This window comes from Pelmatolapia mariae, linkage group LG5, assembly GCF_036321145.2.
Source record: "Pelmatolapia mariae isolate MD_Pm_ZW linkage group LG5, Pm_UMD_F_2, whole genome shotgun sequence".
Taxonomy (NCBI): domain Eukaryota; kingdom Metazoa; phylum Chordata; class Actinopteri; order Cichliformes; family Cichlidae; genus Pelmatolapia; species Pelmatolapia mariae.
The window spans coordinates 22,683,146-22,703,851 of record NC_086231.1 but is presented as its reverse complement, the minus strand read 5'-3'; the positions used below and the strand labels follow the sequence as shown (position 1 = coordinate 22,703,851).

At 42.2% G+C, this 20,706-nt stretch overlaps 1 protein-coding gene across 2 annotated transcripts in view; it reads left to right on the top strand.

The window, feature by feature from the left end:
- Positions 1-20,706, top strand: part of LOC134627840 (low-density lipoprotein receptor-related protein 1-like) — a 95,414-nt gene that overhangs the window by 43,373 nt on the left and 31,335 nt on the right. For both annotated transcript variants that reach the window (XM_063474256.1, XM_063474255.1), the window contains exons 7-24: positions 5,534-5,696; positions 7,213-7,435; positions 9,036-9,225; positions 9,309-9,452; positions 10,515-10,751; positions 11,066-11,246; positions 12,268-12,490; positions 13,837-14,026; positions 14,128-14,253; positions 14,849-14,989; positions 15,417-15,542; positions 15,636-15,752; positions 15,859-15,939; positions 16,851-17,018; positions 18,489-18,671; positions 18,787-18,984; positions 19,112-19,357; positions 20,339-20,536. In XM_063474256.1, coding sequence (XP_063330326.1) covers positions 5,534-5,696; positions 7,213-7,435; positions 9,036-9,225; positions 9,309-9,452; positions 10,515-10,751; positions 11,066-11,246; positions 12,268-12,490; positions 13,837-14,026; positions 14,128-14,253; positions 14,849-14,989; positions 15,417-15,542; positions 15,636-15,752; positions 15,859-15,939; positions 16,851-17,018; positions 18,489-18,671; positions 18,787-18,984; positions 19,112-19,357; positions 20,339-20,536 — 3,135 coding nt within the window. The remainder of the gene's footprint in view (positions 1-5,533; positions 5,697-7,212; positions 7,436-9,035; positions 9,226-9,308; positions 9,453-10,514; positions 10,752-11,065; positions 11,247-12,267; positions 12,491-13,836; positions 14,027-14,127; positions 14,254-14,848; positions 14,990-15,416; positions 15,543-15,635; positions 15,753-15,858; positions 15,940-16,850; positions 17,019-18,488; positions 18,672-18,786; positions 18,985-19,111; positions 19,358-20,338; positions 20,537-20,706) is intronic.

Sequence of the window (20,706 nt, the reverse complement as noted above, 5' to 3'; positions counted from 1 at the left end):
ATGTAAACTTGATTTGTGGAGCTTAGATACGATCTCCATGCAAGATAACAGTTTGACGAGAAGCAGATTTTATTGCAGCAGCGTGGCATTCAGAGATCAGCTGCGCGTTTATCAGCCTGTTCAAAATTCAAACCATATCAATAGGTTATGGCACGAAATGGAAAATGCATTTATAATTAACATGCAGGTGATCTGCCCAACTTTGTCAATATATCTATGAATGGTGGGATGGCATTATCCGCTTTCATGAAGGATGGTCCAGTGTATCCTCTGCTAAAGGAGGTAATAAAGGAAGCACAGAAGCGCCTTTCCTTAGTATTTATTTAGAGTTCCTCTTATTATGACTGCGACACAGATACTTCCACGTCTCCTCCCTCAGTTAGAAACCTTTCTAAAGGAAACTGACTTGACAAAACTTGTGGTACACACAAGCTCTGTCAAGGAGACATGGTAACATGAAAAACAAATACCAAACATATTTCCCTTTTTTAGGGAACACAGAAAGACGTGACAGAGGGAAGGACAGACGGAAACAACAAGGACACTAAGCGAGCAAATATGAAACTGAAGCGAAATACAAATCAAGCTTCCAGAGCTAACGCTAGAGCAGCAGGACAGTCTAAACTGGTACCCAAGAGCAAATGAAATCAAACAGAGATAAGTTTACATTTACTAAATATCAGCCTTTGATGCTTCATGCTATGCACAGGAGGGCTGATCCCAGAGCTGCCAGTAAGCCCCCCTCATCTCAGCTTGTACTCTAAGAGCCAAAGTACCTGCTACCCTTGCACAACCAGCTACAGTACGCTGCTTAGAACAGACACTGGGCTGAAATCTCCTTAAAGGGTCATGTGCTGTTAAAAGGCAAGCCAGTCAGCACATTTTTAAGTCTTTCCATTCAACACTTGGTCAGCTTTAAGTTTCCCTCTCTCCCTTTCTGCTCCTTTACCCGCCTCACTCATTTTAGTTTGCACAGTGTTTCTTATTTAACACGGGGACTGGGTTGTGCAGTATGAGGGATTGGTGTTAAAGCTTCAATCAAACATTTCAAATTGACAGCCATGAAGTCTCAAAGCCATATCCGCCGCTTTAAACGTGATGATACTGATAGAAGCACGCTAATGCGTCCTTCTGTTAGCGACGTAGTACAATGCTGGGCCCCCGTGACTGCCCTCCTACGTGCGCAGTTGCTTGTGTAAAACTTTGTTGAGCTCCTAGAAATAAATTTTAACTCCATTACCTAGTCATGCACTTGTTTTTCTTAGACCAATGGGGAGCAGCCTACGAACAAGAAAACACGAAGAAAATGAGTTGTTTAGAGAAAGGAAGGGTAAATGAATAAGGCAGCTGTTTCTGTTTTTTCAATTATACGGTGTTGTTTTTTTATAGCATAGTTTCAGACAGACAGAGCTGCAGTTAATGAATCCAGACTGTTTTCCCACCTCTGGGGAACAGACAAAGGGGAGGAATGGGGGATGATGCATGGAGGAGGAGAGAGAGGAGAATGGGAGGAGATAGAAAAGTCTGTGGCTTTGCTGAGGCCATTTCTGCTCAGCAGAGGTGCAGGAAAACCTTTTTTTTTTTTTTCATGGTTTTCAGTAATCTTGCACAATCTCCTCTTTTCTCCCTCAGTTGTTTACCCAGTGCTTAATCTGGGAATCGGTGTTGTGAGGCAGCTGGAAGCATTTAAACAGAGAACTCTGTGTTAAAAATTAAGAGCACCTTTGGGACTTACGGCCGCTGATTCCATAAACCTCAGAAATGCTGCTGCACAATTGCCAAGTTTCCCTAGTGGAAATCAGATCTCTCCCTCGCCATCTTTCTTCTCGTCTCTCTTTCTTCTTCACTTTTTTTTGTCTTTCTCTTTCTCTGTACTGCTGCATTTTTCTTTTATCCCTTTTCCACTTTTGTTCAGGCTCAAAATATTTGAAGGTGGTCCATTTCCCTTCCTTTTGTTTTTTAAGCTCTTCACAAAAATGTGAGTTATGTTTTTTTTAAACAAGAGTTTAAACAGATTTATCGGTTCATTGCTGGTGAATTTTCACTATGGGCACTTTTACTGCATTCTTATACTAAGGAATCTGCTTCATCATTTCCCGAACCCAAACGATTCTTTCCTGGTTGAAGAAAATTGATCCTCAGGTTTCCCCTAAAGTCAGCACAGGGACCTGATCACTCTGGTAAACATACTGCCATGTTACACCACCACCCAAACCTCTGAGCGCTGCGTGACCAAGGACCCCTACAGTATGACTTTAGCCCTACATACGAAGTGTTTGCGTAGAGTGTGTTAGGATAGTTCTGTGGAGAGCTGAGCCAAAGCAGCTGTGAAAATACAGGCCTTGTGATATGTGAAGCCTGCCTCACCAGGATTTCTCTTACTTTCTCTCTAGTATATGCATAGTTTGTATCTGCCATGCCAAAATGAATATTTACAGGTACTTTTGCCGGTGCTGGAAGAAGTGTTCAGCTGCTTTGCATAAGTAAAGGTAAAAAAGTAGCAATGGGTTATGTTCACAGCTTGTTTCTGTGGCATCTCAAGAGACTAAAAGCAAAGAAAAATCATTTTATGTTGGTCGGTTGCATGAAGATGGCTGATTTCATAGTCAGTCATCTGTCATATGTTCCCCCTGTACAGACTGCATAATATTTTGCCTCCATGGAGCCAGACTTTTGGATTTTTGAAAGTGATGAGCAATAGGTCTCCAGGCTTTCAAGATGTCTTTGACAGGCACGAGAAACACAAACTAGTATTTCTACACCAACAAGTAGATTCCCAAATTTGTAGAAGACTTGGCACATTTCGACATACAGTCCAGTATGTCCTAAAAGAAGATCTGAGGAAAGTGGACAAGTAGAGGACAACAAAGAAAAGTGTAGGGACTTAAGAAAAACTATCTACAGAACATGAAGAGTAACTTAGTCCTTAGGAAACAGACACCTGACACAGGACCTGAGAGATTGCAATTTCTTTAAGTATTTTTTAGGAATAGTTCTCCAGGTTTCTTAAAGGACATTCAAAGCTCTTCTTTGGATGCCGGCTGCCTTTTCTGTTCTGTTCTCTATCAAGATGATCCCACATTGCTTTGATGATATTGAGGTCTGAGCCCTGGGGAGGCCTATGACCTGTGGCTGATAGTGATCTATTGTGTTTGGGATCATTTCATGCTAATCAGATGTTTTCCTTTTTCCACATTGACAATTCCATCAATTTTGACAAGATTCCTAACACCACTGGTTGAAATCCAGACCTAAACCATGACAGAGCCTGCACCATGTTTTACAGATGGCTTTAGACACTCAAGTGTTGCACCTCTCTCCTGAACCCATCTTTAAATATAGATTCATCACTCCATAAGAACTGTTGCTGTTGATTTTCAGCCCAGTTTTTGTGCAATTTGGACACCTTTTCAGCCTTTTCGCTCATTTTCCTTTCCTTAGGAATGGCTTTTTCACAGCCATCCTTCCACTGAAAGCATTTCTAATTAGGCTTTGGCAAACAGTAGATGGATCAACTAGATTTTATTTTGGTTGCTTGTTTGTGTAATTGTTACTATTTTTTTCTTTTTTGCTGTTTTTAATATATTTTTATGTCTGTGAACACTTTTGAACCCTTTGCGTTATACAGATAAAATTCACTTGACTAACGCCAACAAACTCAGTTACTAAACTGCTTCCCCAAACACAGATAACTGCTAATTAGTGCTGCGTAGCATCCAAATAAAATACTGTAATTTCCCTCACCAAAAATGGAGCACAGACTTTGCAGATTGGCTGTTAGTACAATTACCCACACAGCAAGCCTTATCATTTGTCAGGTAATTGCATAAAGACACCAGCACAAACAGAGAAGTCCAGTTCAGTAACTTGAGTAAGCAGCCTAGCAGTCATTTAGGGGCAATTTCAGCCTGTGTCGACACCCACCTGTCACAAAGCATCCCCATGTCTAATATTTCTTTACTTTAAGCCTTCATTTAATCTAAACAGGTAAGTAACCAATAAAAAGCCCTATATAATAACGATGAAGGTGGAAATCAGACAAAGAAACCAAAACAATGAAAAAGCAAAGAAATGTAATGCGAGAACATTTTAGAACTGTGTAATGCCATCTGGCACTGGTGATGTCATTTCCTGCAAGATGTTTGCAGTAATGACCAGGGAGTTAAGATGCAGAACTGAGGTTCTGGCTACAGCTTCCTCCGAATGTCCAAATGTCAACACACACACACACGCACACACACCTATCTTACTTTGAGTACTTGCTGTAAACTTGCCATGAATCAAATATAAACACCAGAAAAATTAAACACACATGGTGATGAGAAGCACTTTACTGTGAGAAAAAGTATTTGTTAAGCCACATTTGTTAAAAAGGTATTGGAAATCTACTTTATTCATTTACCAGCAGTTCAATCTGCTGAGAAGGAAAGAGGCTAATCATGTTTTACAACCTTATGTGATGTATACTTTGTTAAAAGTATAGAATTAACAGTAAAAAAGTTACAGCACTCATATGAAAAGGAGTATAGACTACAATATATAAAGTATATTATTGGATTATTCCTTACTTAATTATGTGTCTGGTGTTATTTCTGGTCTGAACTTTGAGCTTTTTTCCAACCTGCCAGATAAATGAAGGTAATTGAAAAATATATACATTTCAGCATTAAGAGTACGTATAAAGATGCAAAATATAAAGAACTTATGCGTAATTCTCTTGCCCTCGTGCTTCTCCAATGCACTGTACTTAAATTGGTACCATAAAGTGATAATTCCAGGCCTTTAATATCCTCCCATCTCCATTCATCTTCAACAAAAGCTTTCCGTCTCTGATTGTTGGCTCTGACTCATTGCGGCTGTGCTGCTGTTTGATGAAAGGAAGAGGAGGGAAGAAGGGGGTCTGTTAATGTAACGTTTCTTTTTACTCTATTTTCTCCTTCCTCAGACCCCTCCCCTCTTCACCGCATTCGGCACAGTTTTGATAGGGGAAGGGACGTTACAGTCTTTATGTCGGTCTGATGTTCAGCTTCGGTAGGCTTTAAATGTTCCATAAACTTTGCGTGTGGTGCCGTGCGCACACGTCTACGTGTTTGATTTTTGTCCCGTGGGTGGGGAGTGGAGCCTGGGGAAAATAAACCCAGTGAAAAACCACACAGAGCCGTCAGCTCTGAGGTACCACTATGGCAACATCACATAACCCGAAGCAACAAACAGGCTCTCTCATATTTTGCTGAAGTGATTTTAAGTGACAGACACAGTACTTAGACTCTGGCTAATTGGCGTTAGCTGTCGTCTCGTTTGTCAGTCAGGGAAAGCGATCCGAATGCGAACCTGACGTCCAGGACTGTGTGCGAATGTGTGCATGAGAGAGAGTGCCAAACCTCTTACCCATCTCCTAGAAATAAAAACAACATCATCGCACGCCACAAGTTCCATACTAGTCACTGAATCATTACAAGTACAGTTTTTGCTTCACCTTGCTCCCTCTGTGTCCCATCTTCTCCCCCACCCCACTTCCAACTTTTCTATCCAGATGTGGAGCAGATGGCCATTGACTGGCTGACCGGAAACTTCTACTTTGTGGATGACGTGGATGACAGGATCTTCGTGTGTGACAAGAATGGACAGACATGTGTTACCCTCCTGGATCAGGAGCTGTACAACCCCAAAGGCATCGCTCTGGACCCCACCATGGGGTGAGTGTGGTCACTTTCTAAAAGTACGGAGGGAAGAACATCACACGAACTTTGTCCAGCGACTGCGTCGTGTCATCCATCGCTGTTAGTCAACTTTAAAATATGTGGAAATAGAGAAAAAAAACAGGATAAATTGGATGTTTGGAAGCTGGAGTAATTGAGCGCAGATGTTGGCGGTATGCTGACTGTATAAGGTTTTGAGAGGAAAAGCATGTTTTTGTTTTCGGCTCTTTTGTTTATGACCAAACTTTCCAGCTGAATTCCTGAAAGTGTGTCTGTATCTGCGGCGCGTGGTCGTGATTCTGAGAGATTGTTCTTCGGAGAAAACTGCACGAATGCAAGAATGTGCGTTCGCGTGCACGTATTTGCCTGTAGTTTTCCTCCCACACAGCTTTCTCTGCTGTAATTGGTTCGTTCAGGAACAGCATCAGGTAGAGCTGCTGGAGCTGGCATTTTTTTTTTTTTTTTGGTAATCGGCAGTGTCATTAGAGGGAGAAAACAGCAATAACAAACACTAGGACAGCAAAAAAAAAAAAAAGCCTTAGTTGTGCTTTTAATAATCTGCAGGCTGACTTACTTTGAGTGACATACAAATAAAAGACAAAATTTAATAAATAAATAAATAAATAAATAACATCGTTCTATTTTTCCTGCCTTCATCTACTCATTAGCAGTTGCTCCGTTTCTCTGTTATGAAAGGATTTTGAGAGGTCTACTTTAGAGAAGGACTCACAGCTCGCTTGTGTAACACATGTTTTTCACAGTAGACGCTGTTTGTTAACACGTTTACAGGGACTGTGAGCAGGATTTGTGATTTGATGTCATAAACAAGTAATTTTATTTTATCTTTTTATATTTCTGCTCTGGCAACAATGAAAACTTATGGTCTAACAAACTGGTTTTGGAAGGAAAAATGTTATCAGATCTCAAATATCCATCAAAAAGCCCAAAAATTTAGTTTTTCGTATTTTGTCCAACCAGAAGTTAAAATCTGTCAATCAGCGGCATCTGTGGGAGCGGGCTATAAGGTGCTCTCAACACCTCCTGAAATATGTTTGGTCTCCTTGGCACCCCCCACCCTACTCCCACCCCAAAAGCCACTGGACTAGAGTGCTGTTAATCTTACAGTACCCTACAGTAATAGATGAGAGCACAGATAGGACTATTGCTTATAGATCAAGCTACTCAGCTATATATATGTCATTAATATAAACAGCTGCAACATTAAAGAGATATAGATATCAATAAGTCAATAATATGATGCAATCTGTGAACTATAATTTTTAGTTACTGAAAAAGTCAGAATACTTTTTTCTACTTTAAAAAGTATCTATTACAAGATTATGTTTACATATTAAATCTGCAATATGACACAGGGCTGCATATAACCTTGAAAACTGTGCTTTGCAGACCAGTTTGCATCTTTGGTGCCCCCTGTGCCCCCCTTGTACTCCATTTAGAAAAATCATGGAAACACCCCTGCTATCAATCCTTTTATTCTCACTTCTTTCTATAGGAAGGTGTTCTTCACGGACTATGGACAGATCCCCAAGGTGGAGCGCTGTGACATGGATGGCCAGAACCGTACCAAGTTGGTGGACAGTAAGATCGTCTTCCCCCACGGCATCACGCTGGACCTTGTCAGCAGGCTGGTGTACTGGGCTGATGCCTATCTAGACTATATTGAGGTGGTGGACTATGAAGGCAAGAACCGGCACACCATCATTCAGGGACTGCTGGTAAGAAAATAATCTCATTATTATCTCTCTTTAGCTGTAAGAAATTCCCCATAACGCTGTCTAACATGCTCTGGAGCTCTATACACGATACGTTACCCCTGTGTGCGCCTTTAATGCGTTCTTAGCCAGTGAGTTATTAGCAGGGAGAAGATGGTGGACATTTGGCTTTTCATTAAATAAGCTGATTAATCGTGTCCAATATTGAGGCTGTTGATGTTGCCGCGCTGTTGAAGCACATTGGCTCTTAAACCTGTTACCATGGCTTTTACTGTGATCTGTGGGGGAAGTAACAGCTTTCATTTACTCACTGAACCTAAGGGCACAGACATGCACACACACACACACACACACGCACATAAACCGCCACCTCTTGTTATATGTGTGTGTGTGCGCACCTGTGATAGACCATTAGTACATGCACATCCTTCACTTACAGGATAAAAAGAACCGTGGTTATGGATGGTGCTGAGTCAGGGCTGTTTTACCAAGTCAGTGTATGTGTTTGCTGAGACTTAGCACACACTCTCTTAAAGGTGCAAGCTGTGTAAAAAGTAATAACGCTCAGATCACACACCGCTGCCAACACAGTCTGTCAGTCTGGTTTGTGTTGTCTACATCTGGAAGCTAAGGTGACCTAATGCACTATTGTTAATTGTTGCCTGAATCCAGATTATGATAGGAAGCAGTATGTAAATGTAATCTTTAAGGTAGTCTGTGTTTATCAGTGTGTCTGATATCCACAATGATAGGCCTCAGTTCCATGTCAGATTTCGTGTTGTTCCGGTGTTTTTGTATTTCCTCCTGACTTTGTCAGCTAAAGGCAAGTGCTGTGTGAGCACTCATCATGTCTGAGAGCTCTGGAATATTTTCGGTCTCGGTCACACTTTGCACCATGCTGACCACGGGAAATTCTACTTTTTGGACAAGTGGCTTTTTAAAATTGTATATTGGGGCACCTCAAACAGCTTGACCACTGTTCTACACATGTGCGCATGGTTTATTAAACTAAAGGTGACATGGCAACACAACATCTGTTTAATGGTAAAAGAGTTTTTTAAAAATCTAACCATCGGAAATGTCACCAAAGAAGATCACAAAGAGGAGAAAACTATTTTGTTTTGGTGGTAAGTTGCCATGGAATGAGGAAAATAATAGCCACCAAATTGTCCCCATACAGAGAAAATAAAAGACTCGCTCAAGTAAAATGTCACAAAGCAATGAGTGACAGATCCATTGTTGTATATTGGCGATGCAGGGGAGTGCACTACTAAAAAAAACAGCTCTTGGATTGCATTTATTTGTTCAAATTTATGAAAGTTAAACCCCTTTTTATGAGGTTACACACAAAGGCAATGCTAAAGTGTTTCTGCGTAGACGTCACGAGGGCTTAGATGATTTTTTACAGTCTCTGCAGACTAATAAATCGCTTGTAGATCTATTTTTTTTGTAGTTAGTCAGAGAGGCTTTGTTTATGGAAAACTTATTTTGTATGAGTATTTGTACATGTAAGTTTAACAACAAGAGACGAAACACATGAAATACTGACAAAAATAAAGCGGTTTTTGTGCTTTCCTCTCCCTCTGATTTGTGTTGTTTTTAGATTGAGCATCTGTATGGACTGACTGTATTTGAAAACTATCTCTACGCCACCAACTCAGACAATGCTAACATGCAGCCCAAGACCAGTGTGATCAGGGTGAACCGCTTCAACAGCACAGACTACCAGGTGGTGACCAGGGTGGACAAGGGAGGAGCTCTGCACGTCTACCACCAGAGACGGCAGCCCCCAGGTAGACATGCACGCACATATACATCATTCCTAGGTGGATATTTTATTATGAGACTCATTTTTTCCCTCTTTCTTGGTTTCTAGTGCGCAGCCACGCATGCGAGGAGGACCAGTTTGGGAAGGCTGGAGGCTGCTCTGACATCTGTCTGTTGGGGAATGGCCAAAAGACGCGGACTTGCCGCTGTCGCTCTGGATTTAGCTTGGGTAGCGATGGCAAATCTTGCAAAAGTGAGTGGGAATGAATGGTGACTGAGCTCCAGCGATTGTAAATCAACACATCCATCAGAAGTCATCTGTGTGTCGAACAGTCACTGTAGCAGTATTCCCAGACGGGGGTGGGCTCCTGAATTTCCCAGTGGGTGTATGGGTGCATAGCTCAAGTAATTTGAAAGTTTACTAAAAAAATAAGTTTGTTGAATTGTGTCGTGCATAAGATGTTTACATGTAGAAATGCCATTTTTAAGAATGTGGACGGCCATTTTAGACTTTCTACATGTGCCCTATGAGAAGGTATTATAAAGCCCTTTCTATGAGAAGAGCTGCTTTAAGTGTATTTTGGTCTAAACTGTTGCCTTGGCTCGGATCCATGTAGATTCAGTTTGAAGTCACCAGATTAACAGATGTCTCGAGCAGTTGCTGTCTGTCTGTGTTCATTCTCCTGTAGATTTAATCCTGCTATCTCACTGTTTGAGTTTAAACACATAACTCTCTCCCTCTACCTCAGTGACTCTATATCAAATGATCTGCGAACCAAGTTGTACAAGTCATTTATCGATGTATGAAACAATCTCTTCTGCTGCCCTGCATATGCAGTCTTTCTGTTCTCAAGTTATTCGCAGAGTTGAGTTTTCTGAAAGTAACGCCGGCACTGAGCTCCAGCATTTGTTTTATGTATTTTAACAGCATTGCTGGCTCTTTGCTGGCTGCTCCACAAAGCTGTCAGTGTGATTCAGCTTATTCCGAGAAGTGTTTTACTATCCACCAATAACAGCTTTATATTGATCTGCCTACTGAGAAAAGAACGTCCTTGAAAATGGCAATATTGATTGACCCAAAGGGCACCCATCCTCTTCTTTCGCTATCCCATTAAAAATCACTTAATTTTCATTTTTGGGCTTTTGTTGAACTTGCATTTTTTTTAAACATATTAATCCATATAAATTATTCAGAAATAACTGTGTCAGCATATGAGTTGGCATCTAATTTTGATTCCTTTAAAAAAAAAAAAAAGAACAGTAAATGATGGTCTAAGTTTACGTGTTTTACCTTTATTCCCTTGTTTTACCACAGAACCAGAGCACGAGCTCTTCCTGGTCTATGGTAAAGGTCGCCCGGGGGTCATCAGAGGCATGGACATGAATGCTAAGGTGCCAGATGAGTACATGATCCCGATCGAGAATCTAATGAACCCGAGAGCGCTGGATTTTCACGCCGAGACAGAGTTCATTTACTTTGCTGACGCCACCAGCTACATGATTGGGCGCCAGAAGATTGATGGAACGGAGAGGGATACCATTCTGAAGGAAGGTACGGCAACAGCAGCTGATTGGAGAGACCAAAACGACATGCCAAGATTATGAGCTAGTTCGATGATTTTCCATAATAATCTCAAAAACACATTTCTTAAAATAAAATTTGTAGCCATATTGTAAAAGACTGTTTTTGTTGATCTGGCTTAAAACTATTTGAGATAAAAAAGTGCTTTACAATATGACTCTTATTTTCAGTCCAATTTATAACAAATAGCAACTACAGCCTCTTTCAGTACCTTACTTATAAAGCATGTGATATGCTTTATGCTGTGTAGAAAAACTTCACACCACTGTTTGTGTTTGTCTCAGCGATCCACACGGTGGAGGGTATAGCTGTGGACTGGATGGCTGACAACTTGTACTGGACAGATGACGGGCCCAAGAAAACTATCAGTGTGGCTCGACTGGAAAAGGCTTCACGGACCCGGAAAACACTGATTGAAGGGAAAATGACTCACCCTCGTGCCATTGTAGTGGATCCGCTTCATGGGTAATATGGATAAAGAGATGAAGGGAGGGATAGAGTGCAGAGAGAACAGATATCAGTAAAGAGCAGGTAGAGGAAATTATGCCAGAAAGGTACAAGTGAAAGCAGATAAGAGATAATAATAGGTGATCGTTACATCTGGTCATCTGTCTGATGACTCAAGTAAAAAAATACCCACCCTGTCAATCACCTCTCTTTGTTTGCTTTTATCTTGTCTGTTGCATCAGAGATTTCTGTTGCTTTTCCTTGTAAGCAGTATCTTTGTATCATCCAGCCGAAGGCCTTTGATCATTTTTCACTCTGTGCTGCTGACCATTTTCCCCTCCAACTGGCGAGTCCTTTCTGATTACACCTATCACACCTTATTTACTAAAACAGATGGAGCATTTTGTATATTAGCTCCATTAGCTCCATTTCATTCGCATGCAGCCGTATTGCTCTTTCAAATAATTCTTTATAATGGTGTACATGGATGTGTCTTATTGATAAGACCTCCTGTGCTCGTTCCTGAGAAATACATGCTCATAAACCCACGCAAAGACACGCACACACATTGGATTGCTAGTGACAGGGTGATGTGTGTCCACACACTTCCCTGGGGAAAGGCACTCACTTCTACTAATGCCTGTAATCAATCAGGCTCAGCAAGGAGGAGGAGAAACTAGCAGAAACCACTAGAAAGAGGAAAAGGCAAAGGAACTATAGAATGCCACTGTTAATGTCAGTCATATTATGGCAAGAAGGGACGTTTCTAATGTCGTACAATAGTGTAGACATCAGTGGTTGACAGGACCTAGAGTACCTGATGACAAACACCAGCATGCCTGTGGACATATCAGCTGAGAAACACTGCTGAGCATTCCCCACCGGTTGGTTTGATGAGTATTGGGTGCTTTAGGGCAGCTAGATAAAATGTCACTGCTTTTGTTAATCCTAAGAGATTCTTTACGATGCACCAATAATATTCACCTTTTCCTGTCTTGCTATCACTTGTACCCATAACAGTTCTCTTGTTATTCCTCAGGTGGATGTATTGGACAGATTGGGAAGAGGATCCTAAGGAAAGCAAGCGTGGAAAGATCGAGCGGGCGTGGATGGATGGCTCAAACAGAAATGTGTTTCTGACCAGTAAAACAGTGCTGTGGCCCAATGGCCTGAGCCTGGACATCCCCCAGGGAATCCTCTACTGGGTGGATGCCTACTACGACCGCATAGAGATGGTCTACCTTAACAGTTCCGGGCGCAAGGTCAGAATTAAAATGGTTTTAGAATTAAAGGTTAAAACTGTTTTACTGGAGTCTGGCAACTTCAGACGGGATTTAAAAACAGGTGTCAATGCACTAATAAGGAATGCGCTTTAAAGCAGTGGAATAATGTGGGTGGTCTATCACTGTGTAGTACAAACAATGTGGCCTTGAGTTTTGTTAACACTGGTTTCTCCTTGTGTCTGAACTGATATTTTGATTTCACTGAGCTGTGGTGCTATTGGTGCTGTTTTTAGCGTTTAAGATTTATAATGCAGAAACTGGAAATTTCATGGCCAATGTTAAATGAATGGAAACTAAATATTACACACACACACACACACACACACTAGTGCAACAAGGCTTTTAGTGCCAGTCAGTGTATAATGTGCATTGTTATATTGCTGTTGCCTAGATACTTATGTTACTTAACCCATGTAATAACTAGTAAAAAACACCAGTCATTGCATCATACTTTATCATCACCATGAAGTAATACGAGCAAGTTTTGAACTACACTGCTCAAAAAAATTAAAGGAACTGGAAAAAAAAAATCATGCTGGATATCTATACTGATGCCGTTGGGTGGACCAAAACATAATGTCCCAAGGGTGTTCTACTGATTTTAGGAGAGGTGAATGTGGGGGCAGTCAATGGTATCAATTCCTTCATCCTCCAGGAACAGCCTACAAACTCTTGTCACATGACCCCGGGCATTTTCAAGCACCAGAAGGAACCCAGGAACCATTGCACCAGTGTAGGGCCTGACAGTGGGTCCAAGGATTTCATCCTGATGCCTAACTGCAGTCAGGGTGCCACCCTAAACCATCACTGAGCCATTATCAAACAGGTCATGTCGTTATCTGTGCAGAAGGTGAACCTGCTGTCATCTGTGAAAAGCACAGCGTGGCAGTTGTGGACCTGCCAATTCTGGAATTATATGGCAAATGCTAATCAGGCTCCATACGGCCCACTATGAGTCTGTCTCTCATTGTCTGTGATGGTTAGACATTTAGACCAGTGGCCTGCTGGAGGTCATATCGTAGTTCTGGCAGTGCTCATCCTATTGACACCGGTCCAGCTGATGGGTTAAAGGCCTTCTACGGCCCTATCCAGCTCTCCTAGAGTAACTGCCTGTCTCCTGGAATCTCCTCCATGTTCTTGAGACTGTCCTGGGAGACACAGCAAACCTTCTTCTCCTCTACTGTAACTGTTATTAATTTCATTAACACCAAACCAGCTGAAACTGACCAACAACCCCATCTGTTACCTAACTGACCATATATATGCAGTAGTGGTTCATTATAAAAACATGCTTTACAGTCTTGCCTCTCTTCTCACATCACCAGACGGTGTATGAAGGTCAGGAGCTGAACCACGCCTTTGGTCTGTGCCACTATAAACACTTTTTGTTCTGGAACGAGTACCGCAGTGGTAGCATTTACAAGTTGGACACCACCACAGGCACTGCCACTCTACTGCGCAACGAGCGACCTCCCATCTTTGAAATTCGAATGTATGATGCTCAGCAGCAGCAAGGTACTGGGAAAAGCATTATACATAACATCCATCCAAACATGCTAACTTAAAGTATTATTGTCCACAGAGACAGCATCTCATAAGTACCCATTCATCTACAGGTTCTAATGCATGTCGCGTAAACAATGGAGGCTGCAGCAGTCTCTGTCTGGCCATACCAGGAGGGAGGCAGTGTGCCTGTGCAGAAGACCAAGTACTAGACAAAACTGACAACACCAGCTGCAGAGGTTTGTGCATGAACTCTTTGCACGTGCTTGTGTGTGCGTGTGCAGGGTGTTTCTAATGGCACCAGTTTTGCTCCATTACCTACAAGGTTAAGCTTCTTGTATGTCAGACAAGATGAGTCAAGCAGTCTGACTGTATGTTTTGTAAAACTGTTAGTCCTAAAATGTTTGAACAAATGCAGACAGACAAGAGCAGGCTACAAGAGCAAGCAACATCTACATACTGTAATGCAATCCAGTGCAAACTGTGCAATAAACGCTGCCTTTGTGAAGCGTAGTCTTCAAGGTGTTCTTGTTGTTTTGCAAAAAAATCAGAGATTACGGTCTTTGTACAAGTGGTTCCCTTCTGGTTTTCTTGATTGTTATGCAAGCACCAGTCAGCTCAGCCTCAGCCTGTTATGGGTGGGTTTTGACTGATGGATTTCATGAATGTTCATGTAATTGTGCTTTTTCACAAAACCACGCATTTTTCCCTTCTGTGGAAAATTTTCAGAATTCGTTGCAAAATCCTGCTGCTTTTATGTCCTTCATGACCTTTGGTTTTTTTGTTTTGTTTTTACCCCCACATTGTCTTTAACCTCCTTCTTCTTTTCTACAGCAAACCCCTCTTATGTACCTCCTCCTCAGTGCCAGCCTGGAGAGTTTGCCTGTAAGAACAACCGTTGCATCCAAGAGCGCTGGAAGTGCGACGGAGACAACGACTGTCTGGACAACAGCGATGAGGCTCTTGAACTGTGTTGTGAGTTACTGCCCGTACATGCAAACAAAACAGCTGCCCCTCCTTTTGCTACTGAGTCAGATGGTGTCCTGAATTTAACAGTGTAGTGGAGCCAGAATGAAATGAGAGATTTTGAATTGAGTGGGCGAGAGTTTGCGTGTGTGAATGCCCGTGTATATGCGGGTACACGATTTCTGCGGCTCGGGAAATGCTCTCTGTCTGTCTCTCCGTCTGTCTTTCTGCCTGTGGTCAAAAGTGCAGACAGGTTTCCCTTCCAGACAAAACAAAACCCCGTCCAAACCAGCTGGAATATCTGCCCTCTCTTGTATTCGTTTTCACCTCACATCTCCGAACTCTCTCACCTTTCCGTTCCCCATCTCCACACACGGCTTCTTGTATTCCTGTTTCTCCCTCGCCCTTCAGTGCGCCCTTTTTTCCCCCTCTCCAGACCAGCACACTTGCTCCGCAGACAGATTTAAGTGCAAGAACAACCGCTGCATCCCTCTGCGCTGGCTGTGTGATGGGGATAATGACTGCGGGAATGACGAGGATGAGTCCAACACCACCTGTTCAGGTAGACAAAGACTCATTTATTTTGGGTCGTTTCTGGGGTTTTTTGGGGGTTTTTTTCTATTTATGACGTGAATTCTGCTATTTTGTTTTTTAGCCCGAACCTGCCCGCCCAATCAGTACTCGTGTGCTAGCGGGCGCTGCATCCCCATCTCCTGGACATGTGACCTGGACGACGACTGTGGTGATCGATCAGATGAGCCTGCTTCCTGTGGTTAGTCAACTTAATTTCCACCCAACAGCTCATTGTACAAATGTTTTGCCATATGAGCGCCACGTGAGATAGCGCTTTATATCTAAAAGTCTTCCTCTGTCCACAGCCTACCCCACCTGTTTCCCCCTCACTCAGTTTACCTGCAACAATGGGCGCTGCATCAACATTAACTGGCGCTGTGATAATGGTCAGTTTCTCTTCTTTATTATCTCGTCTGCGTGTCTTTTATGTCGACGTACAATAGCAACTCATTGTTTGTCTTTGTCCCAGTTATCTGTGCATGTTTGGCCACCAGCCTTATTTTGGCATACGCTCTTCTTTTCATCATCTTTTGCGTTTGTATGTGCGTGTCTGTGTGTGCATGTGTGTGTGTGCATTTGGTTTTGTTGTCACGTGTTGTGCTGTTAGCCCAATCTGCTGTCTTCCATTGGTTCTGTCTTTCAGAAAAGGATTGTGAGGACGGCTCTGATGAGTTGAATTGTCCAAACCTGACCGGTTAGTGCATAGATCAACATGCACCACAAAAGCCTTGATGCTAGCCTCGCTTTAGGACTGACCAGGCAGGATTAGAAACAGTTAGGGCTGCTTTTCTGCTCATTGAACATGGCCACAAGCTGAGACCAAAACTGCTAGCATTGATTAGTCCATTGTGCACAAATTTGATACTAAGTAAACTATTCATTAAAACAAATACATTAAATAATCAAAGTGTACTTTTTGAGGAATTACTGGAAACCTTAACTAAAGAATAAATGTTATTTTCCAGATGACTTCATAGTCAAATTGTTTAACAAATACTGAACGTTATGTATTAGGTTGTCTTTTCAAAAGTGCTCAAAATGCTCTGCTTCCAAGCTCAATGTATCAGCGCTGGGTACATTCTCTCATGGTGCATGGTCTGATCTATGCAGTTTCTGTGATTACTTTGACTCTCATCTTTGATGTTCAATTTAATTTGTGTTAAGTTTTCTGTGTCGTAATTGAGAAAAGATGATATCTATCTATCTATCCACCTGTCTGTCTATCTATCGTCTTTGAGGCACTGCATGCCTCACAAAGTGAGTAAGTTTGCGTTGCTTCACTGCATTTGTTTTTCAGATAACGACTGCGGGGACAACAGTGACGAGGCAGGTTGTAGTCACTCCTGCTCCAGCGCTCAGTTCAAGTGTAACAGCGGCCGCTGCATCCCAGATTACTGGACCTGTGATGGAGACAATGACTGCGGAGACTACAGTGACGAGACCCATGCAAACTGCACCAATCAGGGTCTGTATCTAACCTCCATATTGTCTCTTGAAACTTTTCCACTGCTGCGGAATATTGCTTTCCAATTGAATGCACCTTTAACTAGAAAAAGCAGTGTGTTAAAATGTCCTTTAAAAAAATCATTGTGTTAAGAGTCAAGTTTTCTGTTTAGATAAAGCCTTGCTACACTTGTGCAAACAAGTTTTGCCTTGACTTCAACTTGAAGAGGTTTGTTTCATCTCTTTTCTGAACTTCATGTTTCTGTTCACGCAGCACTCCCATTCAAGGATGTTATGTGATGTTATTCAGACACTTGAAGTCGTTTAAATATCAGGCAGGGAAATCTGACACAGTACTTAGCACAGTTTTATGGTGTATTGCACTTGGAAGGAACAAAAAAAAAAACATGATTTAAAAAGTAGTTATCGAACGTGACATTTGTATTATACAGAAATAAAATAATACAATAAAAGAACCTGCAGCTGATGGAACAGACTGCATTCTATTACCAACCTCTGTTGTACCCATAAAAATGTACGATAATTGATTTCCCCTGACAAATAATTTGCATTTATGTACTATATAATTAGTATTCATATTTAATAATAAAAGCTTTAGTTGAAGAATGGCTAAGAAGGAGTACTGGTAATAAAAGTTGTGAGGAAAGGGGGAAAAAACATTGTGCACTAAAAGTTATGGGCTACTGGCTTATCATAGAAGCTACTTTCGGCTGCTCCCTTTTTGACAAGGCGTCGTCACAGCGGGTAGCTCCACATGTTTGATTTGGCAGAGTTTTTACGCCGCATGGCCCTTCCAAAGGGATTTGAGTCTCCTCCCGGGACCAAACCGTGGAGATTTCGCTTGTTAGCCACTACGCTACCGAGCCCCTGCGAACGCTACTGGCTGATAGTATAGGTTGGATATTTTGCAGTGTTTCTTAGCTGAAACCAACAAGACTGAATGAGTTTACAGAAGTCAAATTTATGTTAAACATTCAAGCTGGTGTTTATGAAACACAGGTAGCTGTTAGTGTCATAGATGGTTCTGCATTAATCTCTTTATTTAATCTCTTTCTTTTGTTTAGTAGATTAAATGGGTTTCGTGTCCGTAAGTCACTCTGTCTGTTAGGTGCAACCTTTGACACCCAATAATTCAGATATACCTACTTATACTTATAAGTAACTTCTCTTAAAAGCAGCGAAATAAATCAAATATATTTTGCTGCTGTAACGAACTGGCTGCTGATGTGCAGAAAACAGTGACCTTCTGAATTCACGCTTAAAGCTTTTCTGTCAAATCTGTCCTTCTGCGTGCTAATTTCTAACGGGCACCTCATTAGTTTTAGTTCTCAGTCTTTTGAAGTCGCACATTGTTTTTGCTCAAGGCTGTGTGTCCTGATGTGATTAATGCGAGAGACGTCGCAAAACGGCGTCACTTTCAAGTGATGTCTTTTTGATGTCTTGTTTTTTGGCTTGTTTGTCTTTTTTTCAGCCACTCGTCCGCCTGGAGGTTGTCATACAGACGAGTTTCAGTGTCGGATGGATGGCCTGTGCATCCCTTCACGCTGGCGCTGTGATGGGGACACTGACTGCATGGACATGAGCGATGAGAAGAACTGTGAGGGTGTCACGCACATGTGTGATCCAGCTGTCAAGTTTGGCTGCAGGGACTCCGGTGAGGAATCATACTCCTTAAAACGCACCAACTAATTTCATTCTGCTTTTAATGACATTTTATGCAACGTTCTGACTGAGGTTGCTCGTGAAATAACCCTGCCTTCTGTCTGTAGCACGCTGCATCAGCAAAGCCTGGGTTTGTGATGGCGACAGCGATTGTGAGGACAACTCAGATGAGGACAACTGTGAGGCACTGGTGTGTAAGCTCTCTCACCATGTGTGTGCCAACGACTCCACCATCTGCCTGCCTGCGGAGAAACTTTGCGACGGAGCTGATGACTGCCCAGATGGTTCTGATGAGAAACTCTGTGGTAAGGAACAACACCACCCAGGTTGTGTCTCATTGCAGGGAACGCAACGCAGCAAGTGAAGGCCTGCATTTAAAATGATCGCTAAAATAAATCAACGGTTAAGTACATCTGTTCCTTTTATCTACAGACTTGTGTTCGCTGGACAACGGCGAGTGCAGCCATAACTGCACAGTGGCTCCCGGAGAGGGGGTCATTTGTTCCTGTCCTCTGGGCATGGAGTTGGGGGCTGACAACAAGACTTGTCAGATCCAGAGCTTCTGCGCTAAACACCTGAAGTGCAGTCAACGCTGCGAGCAGAACAAGTTCAGTGTCATATGTTCATGCTATGACGGCTGGGAACTGGAGCCTGACAAGGAGAACTGCAAGAGCACGGGTAAGGGATCATGGAAACAAAAGGCAGATTTAGGGAAGTGAGCAAGTAGGTGTGTGTGAGTGTGTGTGTGTGTGTGTGTGTGTGTGTGTGTGTGTGTGTGTGTGTGTGTGTGTGTGTGTGTGTGTGTGTGTGTCTGTATAGAATTGAGTTACACAGGAGGGGGAGAAAGCTCGAGAAGTGACCCCTACTAGACCTCATCACTGTCAAAACAGCAGAATCGAAGGGTGGTTTGGTTTTGGGATGAAGGAAAGGAGAGGCAAGCCAAGCAGGAAACTGTGGTTGGAGAGGATGCATATTGCCAGAATATGGTATTCTTTTTGGACAATAGACAGTACACTGGAGACAGGAAAGGGGAACATATTACATTGTTTTAATGAGAGTATATGACATGTAAAAAGATTCATGAAGAAAACCTAGCTAGTGTTTTCTGACTATCAGTTTTAGTTTATGAAAAAGTGATTATTAAATGTCAAAAAAAAAAACTAAAGAGCTGACGTGTTTTTAAAAAAATTTATTAAAGTCATTAAAAGTGCAATTTGGGAAAGACAGAAAATACTTAATCACTTTATATCAGCTTTGAATTTTGTAATCCACATAAAGAATGTAGTTATCTCCCTGCAGCAACGAGGACACAGATTTATGATGCTGCCTCTCACTGCCAGGTCTTAGAGACTAGCCACCAGCACCCTGTCATTCATCCTGCTGCCCGTATGGCTGCCTGTTAGGTACAGATAACTCCTGTCTTATTTACACTGAGTTTTAATTACCAGGGATTAGAGCCACTTTCAACATACCCCCTCCTTTGCTGGTCAAGCCACACACTGCAGAGGAACAGGGCTGCAGGGTTTTCCATGCTGCACAGCAGAGCCATTTTGGAGCCTTTTGAGTACCAATCAATGGTGACCAAGCAAAAGTTTTAACCCTTTATGATCTGGTTAGCTCCATATTTTAGGATATTGGTTTTTTTTCCTCTTTCCGCAGATCCTTTCAAACCCTTTATCATTTTCTCCAACCGCCACGAGATCCGCCGCATTGATTTGAATAAGGGAGAGTTCAGCGTGTTAGTTCCTGGGCTCAGAAACACCATCGCCCTGGACTTCCATCTTAACCAGAGTGCCCTCTATTGGACTGACGTCGTGGAGGATAAGATCTATCGTGGGAAGCTGTCTGAGAATGGAGGTGAGGCCTTGTACTGTAACAGGTTTTTATGCCTAAAAGACCTAAAAGCACCATCTCTTTGGTTTGTTTTGACAATCGAGGGTCCGCTAAGTTTCATGCCAGAATGCACGATCTTCATCATTGAAAAACAATTCTATTTGAAGCTGAAAACATCTGGAAATTGGCGTTCC